At 50.7% G+C, this 12,360-nt stretch overlaps 1 protein-coding gene across 1 annotated transcript in view; it reads left to right on the top strand.

Annotated features, from left to right (window-relative positions):
- Positions 1–12,360, top strand: part of TGFBRAP1 (transforming growth factor beta receptor associated protein 1) — a 40,067-nt gene that overhangs the window by 13,755 nt on the left and 13,952 nt on the right. The window contains exons 2-6 of the mRNA XM_006759524.2: positions 2,125–2,319; positions 4,584–4,738; positions 7,456–7,538; positions 9,501–9,842; positions 11,552–11,609. Of these exons, the coding sequence (XP_006759587.1) occupies positions 2,125–2,319; positions 4,584–4,738; positions 7,456–7,538; positions 9,501–9,842; positions 11,552–11,609 (833 nt within the window). The remainder of the gene's footprint in view (positions 1–2,124; positions 2,320–4,583; positions 4,739–7,455; positions 7,539–9,500; positions 9,843–11,551; positions 11,610–12,360) is intronic.

Genomic DNA, 12,360 nt, shown 5'->3' with positions numbered 1-12,360 from the left:
GCAGATCCTTGCTTTTCATTACCTTGAGTACTTTATGCCATTCTCTCCTGGCCTGTAGAATTTCTATTGAGATATCGGGTGTCAGCCTTATGGAAGTTTCTTTGTAAGTAACAGTTTTCTTTTCTCTTGCTGACTTTCAGATTCTCTCTTTGTCTTATAGTTTTTGGCATTTTAATTATGATGTGTCTGGGTGTGGGCCCATTTGGGTTCTTCTTGCTTGGGACTCTATGCTTAGGACTCTTGTATGACCTTCACCAGGTTAGGGAAGTTTTCTGCTATTATTTCTTCAAACATGTTCTCTATCTCTTGCTCTTTTTCTTCCCCTTCTGGCTCACCTATAATGTGAATATTGTACATTTCATGTTGGCTTTCTTAAGTTGTCTTCCTGTTTTTTAATTGTTTTTTTTTTCTTGGTTCTGATTGAGTGATTTTTCTACCCTGTCTTCTAATTCACTGATCCGATCCTCAGGCACTCCTAATCTGCTGTGTATTCCTTCCAATGTGTTCTTTATTTGTGCTATGTCATTCTTTATTTCTGGTTTCATAGTTATATCTTTTCTCTTGCTGTTGAGCATCTTTACCATCATTTTTCTGACTCTATATCAGATAAATTTCTTATCTCTGCTTCATTTATCCCTTCTTCTGGAGAATTCTCTTGTTCTTTCATTTGAGGGTTGTTCCTTCATCTCTTCATTTTGGCTGCCTGTTTGGGTTTGTGACTTTATGTTAGGTAGATCTGCTACGCCTTTCAATCTCTAGTGTTGGACAGTCAAACACTGTTTCTGACTAATTAGATTGAGCAAAGACTCTGAGCCTCTAGAGCAGCGGTTCTCAACTTGTGGGTTGCGACCCCTTTGGTGGTCGAACGACCCTTTCACAGGGGTCGCCTAAGACCATCGGAAAACACATATATAATTACGTATTGTTTTTGTGATTAATCACTATGCTTTAATTATGTTCAATTTCTAACAATGAAAATACATCCTGCATATCAGATATTTACATTACCATTCATAACAGTAGCAACATTACAGTTATGAAGTAGCAACGAAAATAATTTTATGGTTGGGGGTCACCACAACATGAGGAACTGTATTAAAGGGTCACGGCATTAGGAAGGTTGAGAACAACTGCTCTAGAGACTGCTTCTGCTTGCAGGCTGATTGGATTTAGTCTCAACTAGCCCTCAGGTAATCATCTACAGGGTGGGGCAATTGCTTCTGCCTGGAGGTTAATTCTAATTCTCAGTCTCTTAATGGGCCTCAGTAACTCAGTGGGACAAGGTGCTTTCCAATAAGGTCTGTCAACTGTCTTCCACCCAGGCAAAGCCGCCTGTATAGCAAATGTCTTTGTGAGAAGGATGACCTCTGCAGCCTGAGGGAATGACTCAGCACTGGAAACCGGGGTGTCTACCTTTTGAGGTATAACCCCAGAGCCCCCAATCCTGACTTCTGCTCACACAGCTCCAGTTCACTGTGCCCTCCCTCTGCTGGAGCACAAGGTGAGTGGTTGTGTGTTGGCCCTTTAAGAGGGTGCCTGCATTTCTAGCTGTCTCTCCCTGGCAGACAGCAACCCTGCTGCTTTTCACAGCCAGATGTTATGTGGTCACCTTTCTCAATTCTTGTGCTTTCTGCTTGGGGTTTAGACCCTAGAGTTCTCAATGGGAACCCCCCGGAGCTGAGATATGCCTCTGGAACCTCAGCTGATGTCTGTGGCAGCCAGCTAGACCTTTCGCGCCCCCGCCCCTCCTACCAGTTTCTATGCGGTCTTCACTTTCGGTCCTCATTTATAGGGTCCTCTCCAGCGAGTGTTTAGTTGATTATTCAAGAAGTTTTTCTGTGTTTTAGCTGTAATTCCAGTTAGGTCCTGGGAGCATGCAGCATCCACTTACTCCGCCATCATTTTTAATCCCCCAGTTTATCTTCATTTTTCATTGGAAGTAAATATAAGATATACACTCTGGGAAGCTAGTTCTCGTGGAAATAAAGTCACGAAGAGTTCTTCACATGTGCAGTATATTATGTTATCTTTCCTATCTGAGGTATAAGGAAAGTGGGGGATATTCTGCATCCAGACACAGGAAATAAGTAGTTACTTAAGGCCTCCTAATCCCTGTTTTTCCAGGCATGTTTGCCACCGTTGCTGGGATTTCTCAGCGGGCTCCTGTACACTGGTCGGAGAATGTGATCGGGGTGGCCGTCTGCTTCCCCTACGTCCTGGCGCTTGACGACGCCTTCATCACAGTCCACAGCATGCTAGACCAGCAGCAGAAGCAGACCCTGCCCTTCAAGGAAGGCCACATTCTGCAGGACTTCGAAGGTACCAGTTTACGCAGAAATCTTAACAAAATTCCGTTATCACTTCTCTCGTGACATTTCCTCAGTAAATACTGCTCCGGGCCCGTTAGGAACCGGGTTTATGCTGAGCATAGCAGGTACAAGGCGATGGTAACACACATTCCGCACTTAGGGGGCCCCTGGGTCAGTGGGGAGAGAGACATTTAAACAGTAGGCACAGCAGCTGAAGAGCCTCATAGAATGAAGTAAGGGGAGAGCAGAGGAGGAAGGATTTCCTAGAAATAACAGGGAGGGCTTCCTGAAGGAGGTGGTATTTGAGCCAAACCTTTAAGGGTGAGAAGGACTCAGCCAAGCACACGTGCTCTGAAAGAACCTTCAGGTAGAGAGCAAGGTGCATGCAAACCTGCACTTCAGGTCCCGGAAGCAGGTCAGTGGCTGTGGTGCCCGGAGTGGGAGGAGGATGGTGTCAGATGAGGAGACCAGGGCAGTCAGGGAGGGACTGCCTCTTCTGTGCAGTGGGGAGCCGGGGGCAGATTTATTTTACTTCTAAACTTTATTAGAACGTTTTTAAATGTACTGAAGAGTTGAGAGAAGATGAAGGGAACCTCTGTGCACCGTCCACTTAGATGTAGCGCCTAACGTTGAAGGGAAGTAGAGGACCACACAGCGTTTAAACCGTAATGCTCCAGCCTGCTTCTCCTCAGAATCAGGGCACTTTCCTCCGTAACCACACCGCCTCTCCGCACCTTAGAGAGTGAGCTCCATGTCCTGCCTGTGTCAGATTCCCCAGGGGTCCTAGAATGCCTGCTGTGATCTTTTCTTCGGGCCAGGAACTAGTCCAGATTCCTGCGTTGTGTATATCGTTTAAGGATCTCAGCTCACCACACATTGCCCTTCCTTTTTGAGATGCTGGGGATGTGAACTTCCTAGGACTCACCTGGCATGTTAAGCCCCTCAGCTTCCAGCTGGAGGCCTGGCACGGCCTCAGAGGACACATTTCACAGCGGTGTTCAGTGCCGTGTACCTCGGGTGCTGAGGTGGGCGGGTCGTGCACACCGAGGGCTGTTGATGTGCCCACCCTAGGTGGGAGAAAGTGGGGCTTCCTGGGAACAGGGACTCCAGCACAGAGAGGGGACAGAGTCTCCTGAGTATGAGAAAAGCTAGTTTGGTTGTGAGAACAGAGGACAGATAATCGAGACGAGAGAGCAGAGCAGGAGGACCAGGGAAGAAGACATGGTGACGATCCAGGCCAGGAGATGAGGGCTGGCTGGGCTGCAGTGGGCAGGAGTGCAGGGGAGACGAGCTGACAGCAGCAAAGGCGTGGCTGACTGGAACTCTCCTTGAGGCAGAAAGAGAAGCCGTGCCATTGCTTCCTGTGAACATGTAATAGCTCGCTTAACACATGTCCGCAGGGCGCAGCAGAACTCACTTAACAGCTTTGTACTGGACCCTGGCTGGGTCACTCAATTGGTTGTAGCATCATCCCATGCATCAAAAGGTTGTGGGTTCGATTCCAGGTCAGGGCACATACCTAGTTTATGGGCTCGATCCCTGCTTGGGGCACCTACGGGAGGCAACTGATTGATGTTTCTCTCTCTTTCTCTCTAAAAATCAATAAGCGTTTCCTCAAGTGAGGATTAAAAAAAATAAAGCTTTGTAGTAGGAGCTGGTCTTGGATTGTAGTTGCACTCCTGGATGGATGCCTGTGCAAGCTCCCCCAGGTGAAATGGGGTGACATTGTTGGCCACGGTCAGGGTGACTCACAGTGTGTGGGGGAGTGAGTAAGGTAGTGCCGAGACATGGAGGTGTTTGTATGGCAGGTGAGTATGAAATACTGTCTCATCGTTCAGAATGTTGTGTTATAATCTTGTTTCCTGTGAAGTACCTAACACGAACAGAAAATAAAATTTTGAAAGTTTTATATGAGGTACATCGTAATTCGGACTGACAATTTTCCATAACTGATCTCTATAACCTCATTGGACTGTATATTGTATATCTACTCAACTGGTTGTAAATTTATCAGCATTTTCAAATAAAAAAAATGCAAAAAAGGATATTTTATACTTTGGAAATGTAGTGTTAAGACTTTGGCCTTTGCTGACAGCTGACAGTATGGGATGAAGAAGAGAGAGGCGTTGTCATTTCTAGTTTCTATGGTGATTCTGTGTGGGAGAATGCCGATGAAATTGATCAGCTGGTCAGAGCGGGGTCATTGTGGGGAGCAGCGTGTTTTCTTGCCGGCGGTATGTCTTCCCCTTTCTAATTGGTTGACTTTCTTCCCAGGAAGAGTGATTGTCGCCACAAGTAAAGGAGTTTACATCTTGGTTCCCTTACCTCTGGAAAAACAAATACAGGATCTTCTAGCAAGCCACAGAGTGGAGGAGGCATTGGTTTTAGCAAAAGGAGCCCGGAGGAACATTTCGAAGGAAAAATTCCAGGTCTGTAGCTCCTGCTGGAGGAAGCATGCCTCCGGGGCAGTAAGCAGAAAGCATTCAGGGTTAGCCCCACACAGGAGCCCTTCCTGTGTGCCCACCGCTTGGGCGGAGTTCTCTCGCACGTCCTACTGTGCAGGTAGGAAACAGGTGCAGAGCCGCAGCCCGGGCAGCAGCCGCAGGACACGGCCGACAGCCAGGTCAGGCTGGGAGCCTCCGGCTTCTGTGCTTGGTACACAGAGCTGTGTTTCTGATCAACTTCCTTCCTAGTGGCCTTCAAAGAAGAATCAGGGCATAATTCTGAAAACCAAGAGTAGCAGCAGGTTGCTTTGTTTCCTCCTTTAGAGTTTGTATTTGTTGGGATGGACTGAATTGTAAAAGTTTAGGTTTCTATTTTCTACAGGTTAACCATACTGATAACTATCTAATACTGCAGGAATCCACCTAGTTAATTTCCTTAGGAGAAAACTCAATGCACTTAAGAAACATGAGCTTTCGTAGAGCTGGTATGAATAAATGTAATGGATATAATAATCACCAGTTATTCTTATGTCTAATGAAGTCACATTCCCTAACAATTGCTGCTTGATCGGCTGTCAGGTCAGTTCAGGTTATGCTCTGGAGTCGGGAGAAAAAGAAATGTGATGTGGGCAAGTGTACATTCATGTGAATGTCTAAGTCATCGTTGAATGGGTACATGGACCTAGAGTAACCTTTCACAGTCCATGGCTGTGACTGCTGTGGAATGAGAGGATGCTTTATGCTGAAAAAGGTAGGTTCTGACAGCGAGAGGCAGGAAGTGTACTTAGTGGTTATGGGGTGTGAAAGAAGGCATCTTTTCTATATTCAAATAGTGATGAACTTTCATCCTCCTAATTTTTTAAAGTAAGACCTACCCATTAGCTCTCAGCAGGGGGCAGCAAAAGCAAAAGGAGGGAAATGCCTGCTCAGGGCCTGCTGTGCTGAGCGCCCCTCAGTGCTTTCCTTACACCGCCAGCCAGTGGCCCGGAGGAGCCCGTAGCCGGACCTGAGACCCTGCTGGGCTCCTCGCTCCTCTCGCCTGTGTATCAGGGACCCCTGAGCTGCCGCCTGCAGATGAGTTGGATGGCTGGACAGGCTGGTCCTGGGGTGCCCCTCCTTGTGTGCGCGCACACAGCGCGCGCACACACACACACACACACACCCACGTGCACTGTGTATCAGGGACCCCTGAGCTGCCGCCTGCAGATGAGTTGGATGGCTGGACAGGCTGGTCCTGGGGTGCCCCTCCTTGTGTGCGCGCACACAGCGCGCGCACACACACACACACACACACGCACACGCACACGCACACGTGCACACACACGTGCACACTTTAAGTTTGTAACATTTTCTTAAAGAGGCTCTCCTAGCTCTTTGTCTGCTTTTGCCTTTTCTCCTCTCTCTTGCCACGAGTAGACATATGCAGTGAGTATTAAGAACATTACTAGCCGCCTTGCTCTCTGGTCCGATATCTCAGTCGGCGTGTCCCCTCTCTAACATGCTCTCTGCCTTCTCCCTGTTGCTGCGAACACACAGCCCTGGGACCCTCAGAAGGACCTCGGGTTCTGCCCTTTCTCCGTGCCCGTCGTTGCAGCTGGTTGGTATCAGCAGCCTCCTCGGGGTGCCTGCTCCATCCTCCATGCCACCCTGGGGCGATCTTTCTAAACTGCAGACCACATCCTGGTGTAAAATGCATCAGTGGGGGCCTCCTGCCGACAGTGAAGTCCACACCCTGCAGGTGCTTCAGATCGGCCCCGCCCGCTTCCCTCTCCTGCCCCCTCTGTCGCCCTGTGAGACGTGCCTGAACCACAGTTCACCTCACAGGGTGGAGGACCTGGGGAACAGCGGTTGAGCCCTACAGTGTGAAAGCCCTCTGAGGGGCATTTTAAACATTTCAATCCTCAGAGCAGGTAAAAAATAACCAGTACAGTCTGCAGAGACAGGAAGGCACGGCAGCTGGTGCGAGCAGAGCGCTGGGGCCTGTCTCCCCGTGCGGACCTGCGTGCCCCTGCCGCGCACTCACACACCTCTTCCCCCCTCCTATACTGGAGCTACTTCCATACGCCGTAAATTACTGTTTCGGTACCTTGCTGAAATATGCCTGTTCTCGGAGCCTTCCCGGCTCCTGGGTAGACTCTTTTCTCTCGGTTTCCCACCTCTGCTCATTTCTGGGCTGAGCTACAAAGGAATGGGTCCGCGGGAGTCACAGCTGTGGACCGGGCCCCCAGCAGCCCGGATGGGATGGGTGTGCAGCAGAGGTGGTTGTTTAGGGGTAACCTCTCCTGGAGGGGCTGTTTTTAGGATTAGATGTGACCCTTACCATAAGGTACATTACTTACTTTAACGTTAGGATGCGTGCGGCCAAACGCTAGCCCAGGCTTAGAGAAACCGGAAAGGGAGAGGAAGGAGCCAGGCGGTCAGGAGACGGGCATCTCACCATTCACCCCCTTCTCTTCATTTAAAGCAGGAACTGATCTTGCTCCACTGAGCGCTAGGGAGGGACTGTCAGAAGTTTGACTGAGGGGCTGGGAGTAAAGGAGTATTTCTTTTAGAGATCCAAACAGACAGAGAATGTGGCGCTTTAAGAGGCATCGAGGAGACAAAGGTGTGTGTCCGACGTTTCCTTGATTTGTGTCGTGTGCTGTGGATGGTGTTTCTGTCGAAGCTTCTGAGCGTGGCTCTGATAGCCGTCTTTCTTTCAGGGAATGTACAGAAGGATCCTGCAGCAGGCTGGCTTCATACACTTTGCACAACTGCAGTTCCTGGAAGCTAAAGAGCTCTTCAGGTAATTCGAGGTGCTGACAGCACCACTTCCGAGGGTCCCTCTGTGCTCGGCTCCATTCCACCTCGATGTTGCGGTGGGAGGTGCTGCCCTGGTTGGATGGTACCCATCCCCTGCACCCTCAGTCTTAGTTTAACTGTCCCGTATCTTAGCGGGTGGGGCTGATGCGGGCGTACAGGACAGGAGAGGGGAGTTTAAAGAGTGGATTTGATAATGTGGAAGGTTTTTAAGGAAATACTATTGTTCACTTTTCCTTTTCTCCAGAGGTTTCACAGGAAGCTATGAGTTTAGAACAAGAGCAGGCGGTTCTGGGAGGACTTCTGAAAACGATTCCCTAAAGACTATAAATGGCCCGTCATAGTTAGCTCGCTCAGGAAGTTGTGTTTCTCCCGGGAGGTTCCTGGCACCATGAGTAACCCTGTCTGTACCAGGGCCATCCACCCTCACCCCTCGCCAGCTCCTGTCTCACCCGTTCTCCCAGCTGCCCTGCCCTCTCACACTGTGTGTCCAGCATGCTTTTCAGAAGATTAGGTGAAACCTGTACCGTTGTCTGAGTACCCACTAACGCATTGCCTATCAGCAGCTTTCAGAATGTGGGGCTGGAGCAGAGCCTGCGGTGGGAACCGCCACGGGCTGCGCTGGTGTGTGCAGCCTCCAGGGCCTGAGCTCAGGAGGAGCCGCGCCTGCATTGGGGCTCTGATCGTGTCCCAGGTCCCAGATTAGTTGCAGAGAACAGACTGGCTAAAGAAGGGGTTCCCGTGTGAGCCTGGTGCCCGCTAACCGTTTGCCTGCCGAAGTTCTCCGCTGCGCCTGGATGATCACTAGCTTTGGGGTCGGGGAGGAGCCCTGGTCCCTATGGGCTGATGCTCTCACTCACACCTGGTCTTGTCCCTGTGGAATTGGCAGCCTCCTCACTGGGGTCTTCCGTCACATCACGGGTTAATTTAAAATACAGGTGAACAGTCATGGTGCGCTCCAAAAAAGTTTGCCGATTTTGTCAGAGTAAGTGTGGGGCCTGTCCATGGTCAACACGGGCTCCTGTGCTTTCCACGTCAGCCTCTGTATCACTTACCTTTACATCGACTGCTGCTCGCTTTTGTCAGTGAGGCCGGGGAAGCAAAGGTTTGAGGGGGACCCTCCTGGGACAGGCATGATTCTGCCTTCCCTTCCTGTGCCCTCGGCAGGCCATGCTAATAATACTCGTGATTTTTTCCTCACTCATCTGGGGCTGGTCCTCAGATTCCTTCTCCATTTGCTGCTAGAAGTTTGGTGCTGCCTCACATGGCCGGCGCCCACACCTCGCACCCTCCCACCCTCCCACAACGGGTGTGTCCCACAGGCGGCTCTGACCCTGGGCCAGGCCTGAGGCTTTGCTGGCCTTGCTGCTGTTAGCACTGTGGGCAGAACTGGGGCGGAGGGAGGCGAGGGGAGAGGGAGCGGCGAGGCGGTAGCGATGGGCGTTCCTGGAGGGCCTCCTGGGCCTTGCAAGGTGAGGACTGCTGGCCGCTTGAGTCCTCAGGAGTCCCTGGAAAGGGCCGCGGTGCTCGTGTCCCTGGTCGCAGGTGCCTGCTGAGGAAGCTGGAAGCCGGGGTCCCGCAGAGCCTGTAGGACGTCCAGCAGCCGGGAGGAAGCAGTGCAGGATGACCCCACGCTGATGGGTGTTGCCTTTGTGTCTCTCTTTGCCCTGGGGCCCGGGGAGCCACAGTCCGTGGTGTGCGGCTGTGTCGGAGTTTCACTGCAGCACGGATTTTGCGTCCTCTCTCTGGTCCCCTCCCTCTGTGTGAGATCTGGTGGTGGCACTAGGCTCCGGGATGCTGTGCCTCACGTGCGGGAGAAGGCGGTCTCTGCGGTGGTGCGCCGCTCTCCTGCTCCGTGCGCAGCGTGCCCGCCCTCCAGTGCTGTTTGTGTGCCTACGTGCACTCTCTCTCTCTTTTTGCTTCATTTAGTTTGACACTGTAATTGCAGAAGCGGCCAGCTTGACGTCCGGGAGCTGATCTCTCTGTGCCCCTTCCTGTTGCCCACCTCCTCTTCATTCACGCGGTCTCACCCTCCTCTCCACGAGTACGCAGACCTGAACCAGCTGACCCAGGGCGACCAGGAGAAGGCGGCCAAGTGCAAGTGCTTCCTCATGACCTACCTGGAAGAAGTGCGCAGCTCAGAGGTGGTCCACAGCTACAAGGAGGACGTGGACACGGCCCTGCTCAAGCTGTATGCCGAGGCCGGCCACGCCAGCCTGCTGGACCTCCTGGTCACCGAGAACGCCTGCCTGCTGGCCGACAGCGCTGCCTGGCTGGAGAAGCACAAACGGTGAGTGTGCTCCACGGGCCGGCTTCCTGCTTGGCCCTCCCTCCCGTGGGGAGGCTGCCGTGAAGCCGATGAAGCCAGTGGGTTTGAGTTGCCGAGGCCCTTGGAGGGGCTGCCCTGAAGTCCCAGTGACAGCCAACCCCCCCCCGGTGGCATCTTCCGGGTGGAGCTAACCAGCCTGTAGTAAGTGAAGTGGTCCTCAGGTTGCTCCTGTTCCAGGAAGGATTCGCCCGTGGAAGACACCATGTTTGTTGGCACAGTTAATAGCGCACATTACCCACTGATGCCCAGTTTGAATAGTCAGACATCTGGATAAAAGGATAAAAGGGGGCTTCTTGGTCTCGTGGGTAAGAGGTTATGGCTTAAAACTGTCTTGGTTACGGGTACGCATTAGTAGGCGGCCACCCCAGGGCAGTTAATCCGAGGACACGGATTGGGTGCGGGTGGCAGCTTCCTCCTCCTGTGATGTCACGTGGTTGAATCTTCTGGGCCTCACGAGTTTTTTCTTTAAAAGTGTTGGGTGACCCCACGCTCCACTTGGCAATAAGGTTCTTGGTCTGTGGTTTTGTTATGTATTTGAAATGACAACCACCCTGGTGAAATCTCACGGGGACGGGGTGGGTCCAGTGCTTGACCCTGTTCAGAGGCCAAGACAAGAGTCTGGAGGCTGGTCTCCACGTGGCGCTGCTGCTCCAGCTGTCCCTCCGATTCCTGAACACGTGTGGAGTGGAGTCATCTTGTTTAGGATCAGAAAATATGCTGACAGCTCACGGTAGTGATGGGATGACAGGGTCCAGAGAGTCAGCCATGTCCTGGGAGTCTGCTCTGTGTGGGAAGAAATCTGACACCTCCTGGGTCCCTTGCTCCAGTCCCCCGCCAGGGAGGAGGGGACCAGGATCAGGACACACCTGCAGAACTCGGAAGGGTGGCCGTGGCTCACTGCCCAGGCAATGCCAGTGTCATTGCTAATCCTTTCTACTTGCTCAAGGTCACACAGTCATAAGTAATGCAGCCTGAATAGAAACTCATGTCCTTGAACTCTGGTGGCCTCCCCAGGACTTTCCCTGACGTTCTATTCTCTGTGATGCCTGGATCCTGTTGGCCTTTACTGCTGTTCATGTTCAAACTCCTTACTCCTTCTTGCAATAATAGTTCAGGTAGCAAACCTTCCAAATAGTCCTTTAATATTAGGTTAAAGTGGCTAACTGAAGATATATGAAATTATAGTAATATTTGAAGCAAATTGTAAAGAAATTTCAAACGTGATTTTCCATAGTAAAGTCATAGTTTTATTGGTCAGGCTATCTTAGACTTGAATGTGTGTTTTTTGGAAATTGATAGGGCATAAATTTTTTATTTTAATCCTCACCTGATGATATGCTTAGAGGGAGAGAGACAGGAAGATTGATGTCAGATAGAAACATTGATTGGTTGCCTCCTATACATGCCCCGACCAGGGATGGAACCCACAGCCTGGGGATGTGCCCCGACCAAGAGTCGAACCTGCCGCCTTTTGGTGCCTGGGAGGACACTCCAACTATCTGCCACTGTCTAGGGTGCTGGGCGTGCATTTAACACCATAAGTAAATAAGCAGAAATGAGGACCTTGTTGTTGCTGAACTCTGAGTGGGGGAGAAAGCAGGGTGGGGTGTCACTGTGCAGGTGCCCCTACAGAAGGTGGGAGGGGCACTCACCACGTTGTTTTCTTGCAGGTATTTTGCACTGGGACTGCTCTACCACCATAATAACCAGGACGCGGCTGCAGTTCAGGTTAGTTCAAAAGCACGTTGGCATTATTGGGAAACCAGTCCGTGTGCCTTCGTGTTGCGTAAAAGTCATCACAAGTTGAGAGACACCACTTTCCCCTGATCTACAAGCTTTTTTAAACAAGATGACTACTGTTTTTAGAGAGTGAATGTCTTGAGAATGTGGGCCAAGAATTTTTCCTTTGTCTTTACATCTCTTCATGAGAACATTATGAAGGCTGAGTTTTTTGAAATCTTAAGAAATAAAAATATGCTTTCTTATTGAGGCTTCAGACATTTGCCTTCATTGCCTGATTAGAAAATTAACACTGGGAATAACAGTTTGTTTTATAATTCCCTGCTACTGTTAGCGAATTTATGATATTAATGACTGTTTATGACAGTAATGATTGCCAGAGAGCTGGGTATGTTACTATCCCTGTGTCATCTGTGACAAAACTAAAACTGGTTGCTGGCCAGTGGTAGGGCATCGACCTATGGACTGGGCGGTCATGTTTGGCTTCGCAATTGGGGTACATGCCCGGGTTGCCGGCTCCATCCCCAGTGTGGGGTGTGCAGGAGGCAGCTGATCAATGATTCTCTCTCATCGTTGATGTTTCTATTTCTCTGTTCCTCTTCCTTCTCTCTGAAATTGCAAAAATATTTAAAAACACACAAAACTGAAGATGGTCAAGGCAGGTTCAAACCACTGACCAGCGGTAGAGCTGGGGGTGGAACCAGAACTGGCCGGATGCGGAGCCTGAATCAAGTGACCA

The sequence above is a fragment of the Myotis davidii genome, unplaced genomic scaffold, assembly GCF_000327345.1.
Source record: "Myotis davidii unplaced genomic scaffold, ASM32734v1 scaffold614, whole genome shotgun sequence".
Classification (NCBI taxonomy): domain Eukaryota; kingdom Metazoa; phylum Chordata; class Mammalia; order Chiroptera; family Vespertilionidae; genus Myotis; species Myotis davidii.
This window is presented reverse-complemented; position numbering and strand designations above follow the sequence as displayed.